Source organism: Quercus lobata, chromosome 9 (genome assembly GCF_001633185.2).
Source record: "Quercus lobata isolate SW786 chromosome 9, ValleyOak3.0 Primary Assembly, whole genome shotgun sequence".
Taxonomy (NCBI): Eukaryota; Viridiplantae; Streptophyta; class Magnoliopsida; order Fagales; family Fagaceae; genus Quercus; species Quercus lobata.
In genome coordinates, this window is record NC_044912.1 from 10,208,731 (window position 1) to 10,231,081 (window position 22,351).

The following is a 22,351-nucleotide window of genomic DNA, read 5'->3' on the forward strand; positions in this document are numbered from 1 at the left end:
GTAAACTTCTTTTTCCGCTAAGAAATGAGGAGGAGAGAAGTAGATAAAGGGCACTAGGAAGTCACGTGCTCTTATTGTAGCAGGTCCTAATATTTAGATTTAAATGCTATAAATCATTGAATCATAATACATATATATATATATATATATATGATCTATTATTATGTTATCTAAAATTTTCAGTCGAAATCCAAATTATAACCTTTTTGTTTTAGTAAATTATCATTTTCATCCATAAATAATTATTTTATTTTATTTTATTTTACTATCTATAAAATTGTCATTGGGTATGATAAAATGACATTCCATCACATATGCAAGTAGTATCAAATTTATAGCCGACAATAGACAAAAGGATAAGGACTACAATAACAAAAACAAAAAACTTTTGATACAAAAATAAAAATTTGCTCAAATATAAAGCTTTTGGATTTTAGCCAAAATTTTTAAATGATGTGACACTATATACATTGTTATATACAAGGAAAAAATAAATTTGATAAGAAAGAAGTTTTATAAAAACTTCCAAACATTCATAGATTTCAATATAATATAAAAGTGAATGGTGTACGAACAAAATATTCATTCATATCGCTATAAAAGTGAATGGTGTACAAACCAAATATTCATAGATATCGCTATAGCTGGTATATCTACACTATAGATGAAGCAGTTAAATTGGTCGAAACGAGTTTCGTCTGTATTTGACTCGAAATGACAAGATTATTACATGAGTCAATTCGTATCAACCTAAATCTAGCACGAACCCGCTAAAACTCAACCCTAATTTACAAACATTGTGTCATGCCCGTGTCATGTTCGCGGGTCGCATTCAATATTGTCCCCTAAATATATGGATATTCACAATTTTTCATTATATAACCTCTAGGGAATGAAGGTAAACTACTTAACCCATTAAGAGTAAAAAACTCCTAGATTACTTGGTTGCTAGTTCTAGCGAGTGGAGTCAATTACTCATAGAAGTTTGATTAATAGTGAGGATTGTTGTACAGTATATTCTACAATATGCAATTAATCTAAGTAAAGTTCTTCTACGAAATCAAAAAAAAAAATTATTATATAATAAATAAAATAACAAAACAAAAAAGAGTCTTTTGGCTAAATATTGCAAAAAAATAAGTTTATTTGTGCTATAGGTATTGTTCAAACTTATTTGAGGAAAGAAGCAAATTTCGGTAATACCATCACCAAAATTCTGACAAAGAGGAGAGAGGAGAGTGAGAAATGATGGGATGGTGGTGAGAGAAAAAAAAAAGAATTTCGGTGATATGGTTGCCGAAATCGGAGAAAAAAAATTATTATATAATAAATAAAATAACAAAACAAACAAACCAAAACCCAAACCTATAAAATGCAACATGCCCGGCCTTTTGTATCCAGCCCGTTGGAAGAAACATGCTAGGCCTCTCTGTTTCGTCTGCCTCCAAACTACCTTTATTACCTTCTATCAAACCCTCAAATCGGTCCCGCCATAACCTTCAATTATCATCACCACAAAATCCAAACTGTGAACCCCTTAACCATCGTCTGATCCACCACCTCAATGTGGGCCACCTCCACAAAGCAATCTCCACCCTTGATCTCATGGCCCGAAAGGGTACCCACCCAGACCTCACCACCTACTCTCTCTTCCTCAAGTCCTGTATAAGGTCCCGTAACTTCCAACTCGGCAAACTCGTTCACACCCACTACTTGACTCACTCCCAACTCCACCTCAACTCTCTCATTCTCAATTCTCTCATCAGCTTGTACTCAAAAAGTGGGGATTGGGCTAAAGCAAAATCCATTTTTGATGATATGGGGGATTTGAGAGACTTGGTTTCTTGGACTGCTATGGTTTCTTGTTTTGCAAATAATGATATGGGAACTGAAGCCATTGTCACGTTTCTTCAAATGCTTGAAAATGGGCTCTGCCCAAATGAGTATTGCTTTTCCGCAGTGATTCGGGCGTGTTCGAATGTGGAAAATGTTCCCATTGGGAGAATGATTTTTGGGTTTGTTATAAAAAGTGGATATTTTGAGTCTGATGTGTGCGTTGGGTGTGCGTTGATTGATATGTTTGTGAAGGGTGGTGGTGATGTGGATTTAGCCTATAAGGTGTTTGAGAAAATGCCTGAGAAGAATGCAGTTACTTGGACTTTGATGATAACTAGGTTTATGCAATTTGGGTTCCCAATGGAGGCTGTAAATTTGTTTTTGGATATGGTTTTGAGTGAGTATGTACCGGATCAATTTACCTTTGGTGGAGTTATTTCAGCTTGTGCAGAGCTAGAATTGTTAAATCTTGGGCAGCAATTGCATTCTTGGGTCATACGGACTGGGTTGGCTTTAGATGTTTGTGTAGCGTGCTGTTTGGTAGACATGTATGCTAAGTGTGCAGCAGATGGATCAGTGGATGATGCTAGGAAAGTTTTTGACCTGATGGTAGATCGTAATGTCATGTCTTGGACAGCAATTATCACAGGATACATGCAAAGTGGAGGGCGTGATAAGGAAGCTGTTGAACTTTTTTGTGAAATGATCGAGGGTCATGTTTCACCAAATCATTTCACCTTTTCTAGTGTCCTTAAGGCATGTGCAAATCTTTCTGATCCCCGTATGGGAGAGCAAGTTTACACGCATGCTGTGAAACTTGGTCTTGCATCGGTTAATTGTGTGGGAAATTCTCTTATTAGCATGTATGCAAGGTCTGGCATGATGGAAGATGCTCATAAAGCTTTTGATATGCTGTTTGAGAAGAATTTAATTTCTTACAACACGATTGTTGATGCGTATACCAAAAATTTGAATTCTGAAAAAGCCTTTGAACTTTTTCATGAAATCGAGGATATAGGAATTGGGGCTAGTGCTTTCACATTTGCTAGCCTCTTGAGTGGAGCTGCTAGTATCAGTGCAGTTGGTAAGGGTGAGCAAATTCATGCACGGTTACTAAAATCAGGGTTTGCGTCAAATCAAAGCATCTGTAATGCTTTGATCTCTATGTATTCTAGGTGTGGAAATATAGAAGCTGCATTTCAAGTTTTTAATGATATGGGAGGTCGAAATGTTATATCTTGGACTTCAATGATTACTGGTTTTGCAAAACATGGATTCGCCTCTAAAGCTATGGAAATGTTCCACAAAATGCTTGAGGATGGTGTTAGACCAAATGAGATCACCTATATTGCTGTTTTATCAGCTTGTAGCCATGCGGGGCTGATTTCCGAGGGCTGGAAACTCTTCAACTCAATGTACAGAGAACATGGGATTGTTCCGAGAATGGAACATTACGCATGTATGGTTGATTTATTGGGCCGATCAGGATCCCTTTTAGAAGCATTTGAATTCATTAATTCAATACCTTTCAAGGCTGATGCACTAGTCTGGCGTACATTTCTTGCTGCCTGTCAGGTTCATGGCAACAAAGAACTTGGGGAACATGCTGCAAAGATGATTCTTGAGCAAGACCCATATGATCCAGCAGCATATATCTTACTATCAAACTTGTATGCTTCCTCAGGTCAATGGGACAATGTGGCAATAATTAGAAAAAATTTGAAAGAGAGAAACTTGATCAAAGAAGCTGGTTGTAGCTGGATAGAGGTGGAAAATATGGTGCACAAGTTCCACGTTGGGGACACTTCACACCCCCTAGCACAAGATATTTATTATGAACTGAACCAATTGGCTTCAAAAATAAAGGAATTGGGCTATGTACCCGATACAGATTTTGTTCTTCATGATGTAGAGGATGAACTAAAGGAGCAATATTTGTTTCAGCACAGTGAGAAAATAGCTGTGGCATTTGGTCTTATAAGCGTATCCCAACCAAAGCCTATTAGAGTATTTAAGAATCTTCGTGTTTGTGGAGACTGTCACACTGCAATCAAATTTATTTCAATGGCTAGAGGTAGAGAAATAGTGGTGAGAGACTCAAACCGGTTTCATCACTTCAAAAATGGGACATGTTCTTGCAATGATTACTGGTGATGTTGAAAAAATTTTCTTTTCGTTCTTTGTTTCTTTCTTCTTCTTCCTTTCTATTTTTTTCTTTTTTTGTATGACTGGCAGCAGCTTGCTTTCAGTTCAGATCCTACAAATGGAAAGCTTTAGAACGCACTACTGCCAGCTGCAAATAATCTTAAGTTGCCGTGCACATTTGTCATTAATTCTTTCAGCTTTGATGCTTCACTTGTTCTACTAGCTGTAACCTCTCTAATTCAAATTTTCAGATTTGTGTAATTTTTATCTGTATAGTTCATATTTTCAGCTCTTTGTACAACTATGAATTTGTAACATCACTTAATTTACAATAACTATATGCATTTTCTCCTTTTGCGCATATTGCCTGTTCTTTAAAATTCGCCCTCAAATTCTGGAGTCTCTGTGGCCAGGGACACTTCTGCTCGTGCGTCCCCATTAAGTTGGGTTGAAAAAAAAAATTATTGAAAAATAATTCCTTTAATTTTATATATATATATATATATATATATATATATATGTTGAAAACTTAGGCTGTGTTTGGTTGCTGGAAATCGTTTTCCGGAAAATACATATTTTCCGGAAATGCTAATTTCCGGAAAAGGAAAATGTATTTGGGTGTTTGGTTGTTTCGGAAATCGTTTTACGGAAAATCAATTCCGGTGTTTGATTCGTCCAAATATTTTACGGAAATCGTTTTACGGAAATTTAATTCCGGTTTTTGATTCGTCCAAATATTTTACGGAAAATACTTTACGAAAAATACTTTACGGAAAACGTTTTCCCATGTTTGGTTCGGAAAATACTTTACGGAAAATAATTTGGATCAACATAATCGAGCTGGAGTTAGAGCTTAAAAATAACTAGTTTGAAGCTATATTTTACTCTTTATAGATAAAATTCAAGAACCTGCATTCCCTATACATATCTGTAACAATACTTTACGGAAAATTATAACATCAAACATAATCATTCGAATATACCCATAATATTTATATAAAAACAGCCACATCAATCGTTCACCATTGGCATTACACCTCAATGGCATACAAAAATGATACCTATTTGTGGTATCTAAACAGTACAAATACATAATTTGGGTAATTATATCGTCCCAATAATACAAAAGAGTACATATATAATACATTGATAGGTCAATATTAATACTACAACATAAGTTAATTCCTAAATCTACCATCACAGTCAACATGAAATAAGCAAATCAAATTTGTGAGAAAAAATAACCATCTAACCATAGCTTCCTCAACCTAGCATTCTTGGCTAAAAATCCACGTGCCGTCTTCTCATTCTCACAAAGATGGTCGAAGGCAGTAGCGAGCATATCTTCGCTATATCCCTCCGTCATCATAGCCATTACCTCATTATACAAAGTTGTATAATCTACCGGGCCCCGATTAATTTCTTTCAGAGCGCCAGCTATTTCCTTCAGCTGATCAGACAGATCAGTCAGCACACTATCATCAACAGTAGAAGCTGCACGCCCTCTTTTGCGGGACTTGGAAATTCCCGACCCAGTGGTGGATGATTCATTTGCGTTCTTCCCCTTTTCAGCCACACATTCCTCCACATTATCTGCAACAAACTCTGCACTATCCCCATTATCCCCATTATCTGGCTCATTTTCGATATCCACTCCGGACTTAGCAAAGCCACCTGTGGCTGTGTCATTTCCCACCACAATCGCTAATTCATCGTAAAACTCAATTTTTTTGTTCAGATACTCGGCATGCTTCCGATGTGCCTGTAAGGGAGAAAAGAACGTATATAACAATGCAATAATAACTTCTCTCATAAATTCAATATAAAAGACTATGCAATAACAATTAAAGCAAATACTCCATACTTTTTCCTACACTTTTTCCTACATTTTCTCAGTAATCAAACAAGTAATGCAAAAAAACTCTCAAATAAGGATGAAACAAGTAAATACATTATGTTACTATTATGCACACTTTCCCAACATTATCAATCTTTTCTTTACCAAAGAAAATTGTAGCTCAGACACATATACACATATAGATAGATGAAAATGCATAGATATGTATAGATATAATACATAGGTAAGGTGACATGAAAGTTATGTTTGGAAAACCTTATAAAAGCAATGGAATTCTAAAAAGAATGACACTATAAATTTCATATAAAAGGCAAAAACATATATTATTATCTATATTAAGAAAATATAGTTGGAAGCCATACCATAACTTCTTCTTGGTATGTTTTAGCGTCACAAGTTATCATTTTCAGATTTTCGTCCCAACCGAATCCACTCTTCCTTCTAAGCTCTTGAATAGTTGCCCACATGGACCTTAGAGTCCGCATCCGGTTCTCCACAAATACAGGGTGGCACTCAACCCCGAAATGGGCCGTTATCTCCTTCGCTACAAGAGCAAAGGAGCCGGCCCTAAAAGTATTAGAGGGCTTATTGCCCTTTCCAGCCTCCTCTGTAAGTATCTTTAGCATCATCTCATGCATAGGTGGCAGCCACCTAAATTGCTTGCTGCCGCTAACTTTTTCTTTGCCCTTTGACATTACTACATATGAAAATAGTATAGTCAGAGTAGCATTTAGTAATTACGCTCGGAACATGAATAACAAATCAAACACACATACAACCACGCTTATGAATGTGTACAACAGAATGGAACATGCTAACTATGGAAATGACAATGTAATACCATCAAATAACAATGTAATGCTAAAAATTCTTTTTCATTACATCACCAAAAGTCTATATTACATACATTGTCTTTACAAAAAAACAAAAAGGAAAAACACATTACAATCATAGAAATCTAAATAAAATACTACTCTCCACTCCTGATATAATCAGACCACATGGCTTGGCATATCTCATCTCTCTTAGCATTCCATGATCTACTATCTTCGACGGACTCCCGATGGGATTGTGTTTCTTGTTGGTGGTCACTAAGCTCTACTTGGTTCATTGCATCTTCCATAATATGGTCATTTGGTTCAACCCCCATAATGTGATTATGAACCACACAACACGCTAACACTACTTTCACTTGGGTTGGGAAAGACCAATATGGTTCTGCATCCAACACTCGAAAACGTTTTTTCACCACTCCAAACCCTCGCTCAATGGTAGTTCTCAATGAAGAGTGTCGGAGGTTGAACAATTCTTGCGCATTCTCAGGAGGACGATCACTAAACTCTTTCAAGTGATATCGTACACTCCGATACGGTGACAATATTCCATTTTTATTACCATACCCAGCATCACCAAGATAAAATTTACCTACATATATTAAAAAAAAAAAAACCAAATCACTACTATGTTTAGGAAAACACATAATATTTATTAAACTAACAAACCAAAAGGGTGAAGTAATCGTGTAATACCATTGGGAATTGAAAATCCCCCTGTCCTAGCAAATGCATCATTTAATACACGTGAATCATGTGCACTGCCTTCCCATCCAGCCAACACATAAGTGAACTTTAAGTCAAAACTAATGGCAGCTAACACATTTTGCGTGGTTCCATCTTTGCGACCACGAAATCTTCCTTGTATTTCAGGTGGCACAGATGCACGAACATGTGTACCATCTATTGCTCCAACACAATCCTAATTTTCGACAAACATAATGGTTTAAAATTACATAAATCTTCACAATTTACAAAAACACACAAGTCGCAATATTTACCTTAAAATATGGGTAAAACCTTCTGCTATTCCTTATCTCTGGAGGTGTATCTTCGCTACGCAGTCTTATTAGAGCTCTATATAATTTCAGGACCCCCCTAAGGACAATCTTGAAGTATCTATGAACAGTCTCAGTTGATCTATAGATCCGACTACCCATTACACGAAACCTCACATTATGACCAATAATGTGCAAGAAAATGAACACTTGCTCCGTAACAGACATGTGAACAGTCGGACGTACGTGCTCCCCCTCAGTGAGGGTGTGACATAAGTGGTGGAAAGCTATAGGCTTCATCCTAAGTTGATTCACACAATGTCTCTCACTTCCATGCAAAACACTATTTATGTATTCCTCTCTCTCGGCGGCATGGTTAACATAAGGCGCCCTAGGCAGTTCTCTACGTCTACGTCGTAATTTCTTTAACAATGCAACCCCCACAAGGAGGACAGATGCAACTGAGGCAAGAATTGCGGCTTTGGTTTTTTTCTTCATCTAACAAAATCACAAACATTGTAGTTTAAGAGGTATGTAAACAAGTATGCTATTGATTACACCATAAATAAAATCAGCCACAAACATATAACATCCAAACCATCACATTGCATTCTATTTACACTATAACAATACCATCACATTGATAACTACACATTGATATCGCACAATACCATCACAGTACATTCTATTTATAATCACCTATATACCCAAAGCACCTTCAATGAAGGTTTAAACACACACATATTGGTCTGCAAGAACATAATAACACCAAGCATGGGTGAAGCCCCAAAATTTCTACACATAACCCATAACCGAATTCTAATAAAAATAACAGCAAAAACCAATCATGCATAACCAGTCAAGCCCCAAAATTCTAAAAAAAAATTTCAGACCACAAACCAATTGGGAATAACCTGCAATCAGAAAAGCCCCAAAATTGATATATGCATCACCCATAAATACACAGTTTCATAAACAATGGATAATTAAAAAAATTGATAAATATCCTGCAATCAGAAAAGCCCCAAAATTTCATATACATAATCCACAAATACACAGTTTAATCGACAATGGATAATTGAAAAAAATTAATAAATAACCTGCAATCAGAAAAGTCCCAAAATTTTGATATACATTACCCACAAATACACAGTTATAAACAATGTATAATACAAAAATTAATAAATAAAAACATGTAAATAATTATATAAATATTTATATAAATAAACAACTAAATAAGAAATATATATATATATATATATTTCAGAGATCGGATCGGGCTTTCTCAAAAAAGAAAAAAAGAAAAAAAAAGAGATCGGTGTGGCGGATCGGACGTGTGGACCGGTGAGGTGAGTGGATCGGATGTGTGGGTCGGAGGTGAGGTGAGTGTGTGGCGGATCGGTGTAAGTTTGAGCTGTCACTCACCGTGGGTCTGCGGCGTTTGGCGCGGTGGTCGTTCGCCGGATCGGAGCTCTGGGTTGCTGGATCGATCGCGGTTTGGGGTGCGTTTGGTCGCTCGTTCGCGGATCGGAGCTCTGGGTGTGAGGTTCGATCGCGGTTTGGGGTGCGTTTGTTTGAATCGACTTTCTGTCGCTCGTTCGTCGGATCGGAGCTCTGGGTGTGAGGTTCGATCGCGGTTTGGGGTGCGTTTCAATCGACTTTCTCTCGCTCGTTGCCGGATCGGAGCTCTGGGTGTGAGGTTCGATCGCGGTTTGGGGTGCGTTTCAATCGGAGCTCTGGGTGTGAGGTTCGATCGCGGTTTGGGGTGCGTTTGAATCGACTTCAAACGCTCGTTCGCCGGATCGGAGCACTGGGTGTGAGGTAGATTGTTTTTTTTTTTGTTCTTTCTCTCTCGCTCGAGTGTTGTGTTTTCTGTTTTTTCTCTCCTTCTCTCTGCGTTTTGCAAGCCACGGAAATGAATTGAAGTGAAAATGAAGGCAGAAATTCATTTCCGTGGTCAAGGCTTCAAATTTCGGTCAACAGGAAATCAATTTCCGGAAAATAATATTTTCCGTCACAGCCAAACGCTCCATTTTCCGGAAATTGATTTCCGAAATTCGTTTGAAGTCGATTCAAACGCACCCTTATAAATAAACATAAAATATTCCGATTAATAAATAAAATATACTTGAAAATAAATTATTTAGTTGATTAATTTTTGTATACCCACCATGTTGTCTTGTCTCGTGTCATACTCATGTCCATAACTCCATAATTTATAAAAACCCACACAAGCCGAACTTTAGCTCACCCACTTTAGCCAAAGCCCATTTGATCAACCCAAAACCTCAACGCATCCGATTTTTTCTAATATTGTCAAACTCATTGTCAACTCCCAGTCTACCACCCAATCAAAATTGTCAACTCGGGTCAGGCTGGATTGGTTATGTGGGTTGGCCTTTTACGTTTTAAGAACTTTTTTCTTTTTCTTTTTCTTTTTTTGAGAAGAGGGCTTTTAAGAACTTGATCAACCCTAATAAAAATACTGTAAAAAATAATACGAATGTCCATTATGAATTTGACAATAGTAGGACACAATTTTCTAACTCTTTTTCTTTTAGAAAGTTATTTTTGTTCATCATAAATAATTATGTTATCAATTCTCTTATAGTTTTTTTGATAGTGGTAACAAGGGAGGAGAATTTGAACCCAGGATGTCTATACTAAAAACATCAAAAGTTACGTACTAATGGAGCAATAAAACTTTTGACAATCATTCTCTTTTAGGTGTATATGAAGAGATGATGTTTTATATAAGTTAACATTACTTTTACATATTAGTGAACTTTATAACCATTTTAGGAGTAGAATTACCTATATCTATTGCAAATCTGCAACCATGGTTTTACAACTCTAACTAGACTGAGTGCATCAGCATGTCTTGTCCAAGCTAAAAATGAGACAATTTAAATTTTGGTAAAAATAAATCGATCAAAATCAGGAACCAGAACTAAGTTTGATCATATATTTTCGGGGTAATTACACTTTACTAACTTAAACCATTTCTAAATTACACTTTTCACTCTAAACTTTCAAAATGCATAATTAGCATCTCAAACTATAACCCATGTTACATTTTGCACCCCGTCGTCAATTATGCCGTTAACTTGGATCATAGTATCTTCCTTTATTCTTTGAATGTATGAATTGTAATACTTATTTTTAACATTTTTTTCATTCATTTTTTTAATGTGATATTTATATATCCTTTAAATATTTATATTATATTATTTATGACATTATAAAGGCTCAATATATGGTTGAACTTTGCTCTAATTTTAAAACTTTAGAGTTCAAACTTCATTTTTTTTTTTTTGGTTGCTTTTTTGCATTATGTTTTTAAAATATTGGTTGTAGGTTGTTATGTAAGATGATCTATCCTAGTGTGTCCACAAGTTGAGTTCAATTGAATTCCCCACCAATCGATCACTTGACTAAAGATGGTTTCAAAAACCCCACAACAAATGCCAATTTTTGGTGTACAAGTTGTTGACTAGCAGGTTGTGGGAATCCCATTGTTTGGATCTATAGAAATCATCAATCTTCTCGTCCATGGTAGTGTCATGGCAAAGATTATGAGATCTCCATTGTATCTAGAGTAGATCTTGCATGATCTAGTGAATATCTCATTAAATTTGATGGAGATATAGCAAGATCTAATAAAATTTTTACCCGATCTAACAAATTACCTCAAAAGCTCAGATTGTAAAGGGCGGGGAAAAGGCGAAGCAATAGTAAACTTCAAACAAGTATCTTAGACTATGTTTTTAAACGAGAACCCTATCACTAGACCCATGAAGATCAAGTTTCAACCCATAAAATCAAGTTTCAACCCATTACTCGTATTATATGTGTTTTTGCTGAAATTCCTCCAAATTGAGCAAGTCAAACTCAATCCTACACCTTGAAGCATTCTTTTTAAGTTTAATAAATTTAGAGGAACGATAAAATTCACAATTTTATTAAGTTGTAAGTTATTAATAGTGAAAGAAAAGTTAGTAATAATAGGAATATATGAAAATTAATAATAACTAACCAATTCAACAATAAGGAAATTTATTGTAAAATTGTTTTTGTTAAAGTCTAGTTTAATTTCTAACATTTTCTCAAAAATAAAAAGATAAATCATTTAAATAATTTTATTTTTTTAAAAAAGTACAGACTGAAACCCACACAAAAAGAAGAACCCCATACTGGCACCCAATCAACTTTCATGAGTGAGTCACGTCCCCAACAGTTGACCCAATCATACCTCACGGGATATTAATTTACATTTTTTTCGACACAAAACCAACACAATAATATATAAATTAAATAAAACGAGTTTAAAAAAACATTATTCATAGAATCATAGTAAAAGAAACTCGACACGAAATATCGGCAGAGACACAAGGTACGAGGCGCAGCTCCGGCACGCGACCCCCCGTTCACACGACACGTGTATTCTCCCACCACTTCTGAATGCGATTTGATTTGATTTTCCAAAAAGTTGAAAAAAAAAATCCCACTTCACTGTCAGAGAACGAAGATTCCAATGACTCATCAACAAAGCAGAATCGGTACTCGATACACGAGACGCCACGTAATGACTTGTCTAGAGACACATCACAACTTCTTCTTTTTTTACGTGGGACCCAGTACCACGACAGTCTTTTCCGCGACCGAATCACTAACCTCAAAATCTATGTTACACGCGTCCACCAACCCAATCTCAGTCACCCACGTATCTCTTTGAAAAATCCAAGCCACTGGTCCATCAAAAGATTTCAAAGCCCATCTGTTTCAAATCCAACGGGGTTGTGAGTGAAAATTCAACGGCTTAGATTTCATGCTTTTTTGTATATATAACGCACAGATTAGCTAGTTGCTACCTTTGAATTCCACTTTACGCTATAAAAAAAAATGAGGTTGATAGAGGCTTCGAAGCTTCACGTTGATGGGCCAGTGGGAATGAATCTCGGGAGAATGACGTCGGATTCCGGGGACATGAGTCAGATCACGGTGACGAGGAGAAGAACCAAAGTCCGGCGGCTGAAGTACACGTGTCGAACGAAGAAAACATCATCGGAGGAGGAGGATGTTGGTGATTTGGTGAAGGTGTCATTGTCTGTGTCTTCTTCGGAGAAAGAAGAGGGGGTATTGTCGTACGGTTCGGTTTCTGTTATAGGGAGGAGGAAAGAGATGGAAGATGCGGTGAGAGCTGAACTAGGATTTATGAACAAAAAAGGTGGCGGTGGAGGTGGTGTTGGAGGAAAGTACGATTTTTTCGGAGTGTACGATGGGCATGGAGGGTGCCACGTGGCGAGGGCTTGTAGTGAAAGGTTGCATGGGATTTTGGTGGAGGAGGGTGAGAGTAGCAGTGGAGAGTTAGAAGGGTTATCGGAGTATAATTGGGAGAGAGTGATGGAAGCGTGTTTTGGTAAAATGGATGAGGAGGTGGTGAGTGTTGGTGGTGGTGGTGTGGGGAGGTCGGTGGGGTCCACGGCGGTTGTGGCGGTGGTGGGAAGGGAGGAGCTTGTGGTTGCTAACTGTGGGGATTGTAGGGCTGTCTTGTTTAGTGGTGGTGTCGCTTTGGCCTTGTCTCGTGATCATAAGGTACGGTTCTTTTTTGAATATTTGATTCTCAATGTCATTGCCTTGTCTTGCCGCCAAAGTGTGTTAGTTTTTTCTAGTTTGCTTGGTTTTCTTTTTTTTTTTAAACGCTATTTGAAGGTTCGGTTTCTGGCTTCATTTATATGAATATATGATATAAAAACGTTGTTCAAAACAGCGCCTTAGACTTCAAGCGAGAGAGAGAGAGAGAGGAATCGCTTTTGCCAGTGCTGCTAATAGCTTTTTCAATTTCTAGTATCATAGTCCATAGATCGTAGATTATGGGTGCGTATAAAAGATTCAGAATCAGAAGGTTCGATTCTATTCTAACTTATAAGTGGGAATTGCCAAATTGCACTTGCACAGCAATAATTGACTGTTCTAATAATACAATATTGTGATTAGTGACCAAATTCTCAGTTCAGCAAGCCTAGAACATTAACAACTGATTAATGATAAGGAATAATTTTTTGAAAACTTTTAATATATACTATACACACATAGAATTTCAATTTTCGATGTCCGCCCTACGGTAATTAATATTTTATTATCAAGACAAGACAAGACAAATTTTTTAAACTCATTTTAAAATTTTAATTTTATTAGGAAACATTTTCATTTACAACCCAATTTATTGCTTTCATCCGCTTCGGTTTATTTCAAGTTTTCATTTTGTAAATACCTATGGATATGTTGTAGTTGCTGGTGGTAATTTTATCCAGCCATTCTTTACCAAGATAACTACGTTTGAACAACACACTCCATTGTTGTCTCAAAAAAAAAAAATTTAACACTGCATTATTGAAAATTAGACAGAGTTGAAAAACAAAACAAAAAAACAAAAACAAAAACAAAAATCCCAGCTCTAATTTATAGAAGGAAAAAGTTTAGCCCCAATCTACTATTTGTAAATTGGAGTGATTATCTGTATCTAGTTTTAATCACATGACTTATTTAAATAATTTACATGATAGTGTAATAAATCGTTACATAATAAATTGGAAAAGAAAGTTCTAAACTAGTTTAAAGCTAAATTTTGCCTTTTATAAAATACGAATATATTGCAAGTTAGTGACTTCATTTAAAAATAAAGTTCTTTTGTGACTTTACAGGTGACAAATGGTTCAACGCCATGTTGTAAAATTAGTAATTTAATTAGGAGTCTGTTTGGATTGAATTTATTGTTGCTGAAAATTAAAAAAAATTTTAAATGTATAAATAGTATCGTGTGACTTATTTTTAATATTTTTTTAATGTATAAACAGTACTATTACCGTACTTCTAAAGCATGTAAACAGTAATTTTTGTCTTTATACAGTAACTTTAGGTGATTTTACTGTTCATGTAAAAAAAAAAAACCCAAAACGCTGAAACTGAAACATGCAAAACGCGCAATCCAAACGGCCTTTAGGACATTAACTATATTGAGTCCAAGTTGTAAGGGTCATGATACTGAGCTAATGGATCATTTGAGGGTGTTTAAAGTAAATTACAGTGTGATTGATAATCAGCTTCTTCTGTTTGGCACAATTTTTTTCACTAGGGAGCACTTATCTTCAATTTGCTGTTACTTATTTTAGAAGAACTATGTCTGTGGGTGCTTGAAGTGAAAACATTTGTCAAGTATAAATCCCTTATGAATTCCAGGATACTCCTTCTGTCTCTTACCCACTGGTCATTGGGGCAACTCTCGTCCACTGTGATTGCTAGACAATCTTCAAGAAGTTCGTGAACATCAAATTTCTGATTCTTTGTTATGGTAATTTATAGAGGTATTAAATAAGAATACCAGAAGTGGTGTTTAAATTTGTCTTCATACGGCTAGTTTATGGGCTTTATTCGCTGCTCAATAATGGCTTACTCTCATCTTTCACATGAATAATGGATCCTACTATGAATTCAATTAATAAGATCCACTATTAATATTATACAAAAGAAAAGCGTATGTCATTATTATACTTCCAGAGAATTATATAATTGCATGTTGAATTATCTTTGACTAGTAGTAGCAAGGTATGTATACTCCATGTATTTTTAGCAATGTTTTTTTAATCATTAATTTTTTGCTTTATCCGCTTATCGTTGAACTTAGTTTCATGGTGAGAGGGTTGCATATTGTAGATCACATTTATATTTTCAGTGTCCTCTTTACATGTATCACACAAATTCATTGTTGATATCCTTTGATTATAAGAACTCAGCTTTATGAAAATATCTAAATCATGAGTGGTGCATCATTTGTGCTAATAGCCTGACAGACCAGATGAGTTGAAGAGAATTGAAGCCGCTGGTGGAAAGGTCATAAACTGGAATGGAAATCGCGTTCTAGGAGTTCTTACCACTTCTAGATCAATAGGTATGTAGTAATCCTCTATGTACTTCTTATGCCACTAATGTTCTTCATAGAATAATGATGGTTTAATATGCTCGTGGCTGCTCAAATGCTAGTGTGGCATTCTTCACTCAAAAACAAAAAATGCTAGTGGCATACAGAAAATTAAATGGTGTTGGTAGCTATTAAGCTTTAAGCACAAGTGGCCATTAAAGTTGAGAATGACCCATCACCAATCAGTCAATTTACCATTAGATTTGGCAAGGACATCACTATCAATTATTAAAGCAGCCCTTGGAAAAGCAACCATCTTAACATGAGGAGAACCATGTTCAATACCAACCTTCCCCACTTATAACTATTAAATTATCAAAAACTAAAAAATGGAAAGTTCTTATCATTTGTTGTTAAGGAGTTCCCTCGTTACATCCCCAAGAATTTTGCTTATAAATGGATATCTGGTTTTTATGCATATGCTTGCCAATAAGAACAACAAGCAAAGAAAGGAAACAGGGATGGATCTTTTTGCCTTACTCTTCTTTGTGGTAAGATTTATAGGGTTGTTCCTGAATCAACTTAGCTTTCGCAATGATTTGTTAAATAAAGATAACTTTGTGCCATAAGTTTTTTTTTTTTTTTTTTGAGGGGGTGTTTCAACTTTTTTTTCCCTGAATTAAGACTTTTCAATTTTTCATTGAAACAAAGAGAAAGTATTCAGACTACAAAATAGGGAACTAGTCCCCTCTCTCTCCTGATTCCCTAGGCAAAAATGGGAGGAGATAGGGATCTTTCTCTCAAAATTACACAAAAGAGACAAGGGAGGGGGTGTATCAATTCGGGATGTTAAGCATGATGTCATGTTACATAATCACCAAATCATACATACAATTAGGCATTTATTAGGTTTTTATGAAATTATATATTATAAAATTAGTCATTTATTATGGTTTCGCTAGCATATGAAACTATATATTTTAATATTTAAAGAAATTATGATGTGCTAAGATTCTAATGGAGAGTTTAAATATAAAATAACTAAGTTTCTTAATAAATAGAAGTCTTCTTTATTTTAATAAGTTTTTCAAAAGTCTTCTTCTTCTATTTTATTTATTTATTTATTTACATTAATATTTTATATTTGGAGAATTAAGGATATGGATTTCTTCTTCTTTTTTTGGCGAAAAACAACAATTAGATGGTTTACCATCTACAAACTGACTATTAAAAAATTGTTTTGACTAACATTTATAAGGAATAACTTAATGTGAGAGAGAGCGAGAGAGAGAGCTTGGCCCCTTAAAAAAATCCATAGCTTCACCACTGCTTATATTATCTGAAATGTCATCACCACCAATCATTCTCTATACTTATTGCATGCAGGTGATCACTACCTCAGACCCTATGTGATATCCAAGCCAGAAGTCACAGTGACCAAACGAAGCAATAATGATGAATTCCTTATCCTAGCCAGTGATGGCTTGTGGGACGTTATATCAAATGAAGTTGCATGCCAGATTGTGAAGAGATGTCTTGAAGGAAGACTGAGGAGGAAATCCCTGGAAGTGGAAGTTGAGAATGAGAGTCGCGCTGCCGAGGCTGCAGCAGTGTTAACTGAGCTGGCAATGGCTCGGGGGAGCAAAGATAATATCAGTGTGATAGTAGTTGAGCTAAGGAAACCCAGAGGTTTTTCCAGTTTATAATATTTACTCGTGGTTAACAATGCTTTTAAACTCTGCTGCCTAGCTTTGGGAACTAGCTATTTTTCACTCATCTCTCCAAGCATTAAGATGCATGTAAGAAAGGGAACTCTTTCTCCCACGTTTGTTTTTTTTATTATTTATTTTTATATTTTTGTGTATGGTAAAATTATCATATAATTTTGTTTTCTTAAAAAAAGAAAATGAAGAATTACTTGGTTATGTTAAGTATCTGTAACACTGTGATGGGCTTATGCCTATGGTTTCCACTTTCCTGAAAGTTCTAATCATATAATGGTGTAGGACAGAATTGAATGACAATGGTCAGATTTGAAGGTGACCAAATTCTCCTGAAGAACAGGAAGTGATAGGAGGGGTTATTGGGTTTAAACTTGAAATTCTTACCAGAGTCATTAAATGCAATTCTTTGGCCTTAATAGCTGATCAGCATGGTCATATACAATTTGAAAAAGAATGAGAAAAATATATTAAAAATGGGTCATTCTTGATTTTACTACTATACATACATATTTATAGGTATCGTACCTAATTTATCTTAACAGTTCATCTATTATAATATATTAAAAAACATCAACTTCTAAGAAAGAGGTATCCATCTAATCTCTTACCAAATAATAATAAATAAATAAATAAAAGAAGGTATCCACCTAATCATAAACTGGCAGCTCTACTTGCATGTGAGAGTGGTCATAGGACCATCCTCACTTGTCAAAAAATATTTTACACATGCAAATTTTTTTTTTTTTTTTTTATATAAATAGTTATTTTAATCTAATATGTTTAGTGGCCGCCTTGACTTGAAAAAAGAGAGTATATATATACTTTAAAAAAATATTATATACTAAATTAACCTATTTTCACCACTCTAATAAAAATATTGAATACCTTTACTTGAAAATCATAAGAACTCGAGTTCAACAAATATAAGAGTAATGCTATATCCACAATATTTTCACAAATTTCAGTATTTCACAATAAATCTTATGTAGTAAGTTGTTACTAATTCTAATTCGGGTTCAATATTGAAATGTTTTACCCACCAATAATAGGCTAACAACTTGTTGCATAAGATTTATTATAAAATTATTTTGGTCATTTTATTATTCTCATATCAGTATATTCAATTTGCACTTTATCTTTTATTAGTCTATATTTTTCGTATTCTTTTTGTTAGTACAAAAAAATTGTACTATTTCATGTATTTGTGTGTGTGTGTGTGTTTTTTTTTTTTTTTTTTTTTTTGTGATGTTGATTTATTCAAATTGTCTTTTTATTAAATTTTGTATAAATTAAATTTCAAAATGATCATCCTAAAAAAAATTTCCAAAGCCGCCACTACATAAACTCATAAACTCAGAGATATGATATTGATGTATTATTATTTTTTCTTTATAGAGGAAATATGATGTATTATTTGATAAGCCATTATTAATTCAGTAAGGAATTAATAATGCATAAAAAACCGCTCCCTATCAACCAACTACTATCTATTACCTGCTCTTATCACACACAATTTGTCAATGCATAATCATGCAACGTGATGAGTAATAGCATTTCCTTCCCTTTAGAGTTTAGAGACAAATCTGGTCCTCAAGATTTAGGTAAGAAAATTATCGTTGCAAAGCTTCAAACGGAGGCTACATATATTGCATCCTCAACTGTAAGTCGTCCTTGCCATTGTACCAAAGGCTTCTATAACAACTTTCTTGTTTGTTATCCATTTGGGTTTTAACTTTTAAGACCACGGAAACTTCGTTATTATCGACCTTTGGGCAAAGTTAATTCGTTATAACTCGTACCACTTGTCCGACCTTCTTTTTTAGTTGAGGCAAATGAAACATAGGATGTAGACGTGAATGCGATGGTCTTTTTAACTGATGAGTAACCTTTCCCACACGTTAATATTTGAAAAAGGCCTATATAAACAAGACGAGCTTCAAATTTGCACGAGACACTGATTGAAAGCTGACGGGAATTATTGTATTTGAGATAGACGTAGACCCGCTACCCTTGTGCAAGCTTGAGCCCGTGACCTTGGGACTTTGTGTACAATATCAGGGGTTCAAATCCTTTTCCCTGCGTTTGGTTGGGGTTATAAAAAGTGAGAGAATAAAAAAAAGATGATGGAAAAAAGTGGAAAGAAAACATGATTTTCTTTTATTTAGCTGAGGGATGAAATGTTAGAAGAATACTAGTGGTTTTGGGTATTTTCCACTTGAGTCCGCCAAAACACGTACAGTGTCCTCAAATTGAAGAGAAAAAAATGGTATAAAGTACTTCATGTAATTTACCCAACTTTAAAAAATTACTTCTTATATACAAGAAAAAACTTAGGTGCTCTGGGAGCAATGCTTTCTCCTTTCACATGAGGGGTGGGCCCCACATGTGGGTCCCACTATGGGACCCACCCCTCATGTGAGAGGAGGGAGCATTGCTCCCAAAGCATTTAAGAATTATCCCTTATATACTATTTAATAAAAACATTGGTATTGATGTAGGCATTTTGCTAAAATGCTAAATTTACTATCAAAATAAAGCAAAAGTGGGCTGCATCAGTGGAGGTAAAGCCAAAATTTTTTACTTTTGAGTTACAGGGCTGAGTGCACACAGCCATCAGCCATGTAGCTAAGATGGTAAAAGAAAAAAAAATATTCTATTAAAAGATATATTATTTTATTTTGTTGTTTATATTATTTTATTATGTTGAATGCTAAAATAAATAAAGTAACTTTTTGTGGTGCTAAATTACTAAATTTTTGGCACCACTAATACTGATGCCCTAAGAGCATAAAAGTAAACTTAATAATTTCTTCAAACTATTTTTTTCCATCTTATCATTTTTTCAATATTAAAAAAAAAAAAAAAAAAAGACAAAAAATTTATACTATTAGTTTTTCATTTCTTTACTTTTCCATTCTCTCCCAACTAAACACAATTGAAGGAAAATTAAAATATTTTATACCTTATTACCATTTTTCATTTCTTTACTTTTCCATCATTATTTCAACTAAAAAAAGCCTTAGAATTCCTAGTCTACATGATAGACTTCTTTAATCTCTACCTTTCTTTTAAAATGGTGAACAAACAATGCAATGAGTAGGAATAAGATATGTCCAACTAGTTTGGAGCTAAACTTTATCATTTGGAATTAAACTTGCGATAAGGATAAGCTATAACAGTACATGGTGAACAAACACTCTTATCTCATCTAGTCTTACCCGTTTATTGCCATTTTACTTTCTCAAATGCTAAACAAAAAAAGTGAATGACTTTCTTTATAAAAACTAAGATGCTATTAATTAGGAAATATTCCAACTTATTTATATTTCAATAGTAAATTAATCACTTTAACAGGTTAACCAGCTATATATGTTCGTTCTCTCAAAAAAAGCTATATTAAATGTTCGTGTGAACCATGTTACTAAAGGCTACAAAGAGCCTTTAAATGGAGTTGCAACTTATGAGCTTTAAAAATGGAGTTGCAACTTCCACCTTTGTTTTCGGGGTGAAGGCCATTATGATTCACATTCCAATGATAATATTTATATATAACTTGCTCTGGCATATCTGGCCATGAAGACCAACCATGGCATGGATTTGAGTTTCTTTACTTTTCCAAAAGAGATATAACTTATAAGAGCGTCTTTCTTTATGATCTGAGCTTTTGATAGCTTTTGATATATGTGTTTCATACTTTAATTTATCATTAAAAAAATGATAGGTTTTAGGTGCTCTTTAGTATTTTTACAGGCCACCAGAATAACTTTCGTATTCCGCATGCATTGCATGAGTTAGCAAAATATTTAATTAATTTAATCTTCACTCATCTAAAAGCAGCCACCAGAACGATTTCATGGATTCCACATCCATGGCATGAGTTAGTAAAATATTTTATTTTATTTAATCTTCACTCAATTAAAAAGGCTACGCCACATTTAAATTGTTTGAATAAAATTATTTTCTTGTCTCAATCATTATTACACTTCGTTTTTTATAATAAATTTGATAGTTACAAGGAAATAGGAGAGTTTGAATCTTGAATATCTCTATTAAAAATACTAAAAAATGTTAATTGAGTTAAAATGATCTTTTATCCTTTTTCATATATGTTAAATAATTCTCTTAAGGTATTTGTTAATAAATTATTTTTAAAAAAATTTAATACCATTTTTATGAAAAAAATTAAATTTGTCAAAATAGTTAACTTTTTTTTTTCTTTTTTCATAAATTAATATAGTGCATCCGTTAACCTTTCCTACTAAGAGTAAACTATATATATTGCAGTCAAATCCATGCCTTGCATAAGAAACGTCCGAACAAAAAGAAAAAAAACAAACGAACAAATAATGACAAGGAAACGTGAAAGGCATGGGAATGTCACATGCTAGGAATAACTTTGTCTTGTCGACCCCAAAAAAAGTGGAGGTGATAATTTGTCACCACAAAATTAAACATGTGTCATTTTTTGATAAGACAAATCATGTGTCATTATAAAAAATGTTGCTAAAAAATAAATTAAAGGCATAGAAAAGAAGGGTATAAAAAGTATAGTCCACATGTTCCTCAAAAAAAAGAAAAAGTAGTCCACGTGCCCTTTAAATTTACATGATAAAGGGAGTTCACACAAACCCAAAAAACATAAGAGTGTCCTCCTGGATTTGTGTCCAACCATTCTTTTGATTTTATTTTTATTTTATTAACATTCTTTTGCTTTAGTTGCACTACTAATAATTATAATGAAGTATTAATGAATTAATAAATTATGGTTTTTGGTACATGATTTCTATAATCAATGGCGAAGCTAAGAAACTTTTTCGGATGCACCGGTGAATACATTTTTGTGTAATTTTTAGATTTATTACCAAATATAAAAGAAGATTAATGGAAAATTTAAAAAGTTAGGGGGCATATGGCTCCCCTAGCTCCACCTATGTCTATAATATAATTATTGTGTATTGTTCTTTTTGAATCCCCCTTAATTCCGTCCACACCTTTATGATAATTTACTAAGTAATGATCATTGGTCCATAAGTTTTCAA

At 34.4% G+C, this 22,351-nt stretch overlaps 4 protein-coding genes across 4 annotated transcripts; 2 read left to right on the forward strand and 2 right to left on the reverse strand.

The window, feature by feature from the left end:
- The first annotated feature begins 1,385 nt into the window (after nt 1–1,385).
- LOC115958887 (pentatricopeptide repeat-containing protein At3g49170, chloroplastic) lies at nt 1,386–4,240 on the forward strand. Its single transcript, XM_031077147.1, has one exon. The coding sequence runs from the start codon at nt 1,417–1,419 to the stop codon at nt 3,988–3,990; it is 2,574 nt and encodes an 857-aa protein (XP_030933007.1). The 5' UTR covers nt 1,386–1,416; the 3' UTR covers nt 3,991–4,240.
- A 963-nt stretch (nt 4,241–5,203) lies between these two features.
- LOC115961197 lies at nt 5,204–6,534 on the reverse strand. The gene is made up of 2 exons (XM_031080216.1): nt 6,202–6,534; nt 5,204–5,743 (listed from the first exon to the last, which is right to left on the reverse strand). The coding sequence occupies exons 1-2, from the start codon at nt 6,532–6,534 to the stop codon at nt 5,204–5,206; spliced, it is 873 nt and encodes a 290-aa protein (XP_030936076.1).
- On the reverse strand, nt 5,563–9,127 carry LOC115959599. The gene is made up of 5 exons (XM_031078041.1): nt 9,096–9,127; nt 7,674–8,168; nt 7,369–7,594; nt 6,202–7,264; nt 5,563–5,743 (listed from the first exon to the last, which is right to left on the reverse strand). The coding sequence occupies exons 2-4, from the start codon at nt 8,166–8,168 to the stop codon at nt 6,810–6,812; spliced, it is 1,176 nt and encodes a 391-aa protein (XP_030933901.1). The 5' UTR covers nt 9,096–9,127; the 3' UTR covers nt 5,563–5,743; nt 6,202–6,809.
- Nucleotides 9,128–12,556: 3,429 nt separating this feature from the next.
- Nucleotides 12,557–17,544, forward strand: LOC115959326 (protein phosphatase 2C 51-like). The gene is made up of 3 exons (XM_031077680.1): nt 12,557–13,265; nt 15,513–15,618; nt 16,975–17,544. Exons 1-3 carry the CDS (start codon nt 12,573–12,575, stop codon nt 17,292–17,294), a joined length of 1,119 nt encoding a protein of 372 aa, XP_030933540.1. The 5' UTR covers nt 12,557–12,572; the 3' UTR covers nt 17,295–17,544.
- Nucleotides 17,545–22,351: the final 4,807 nt, after the last annotated feature.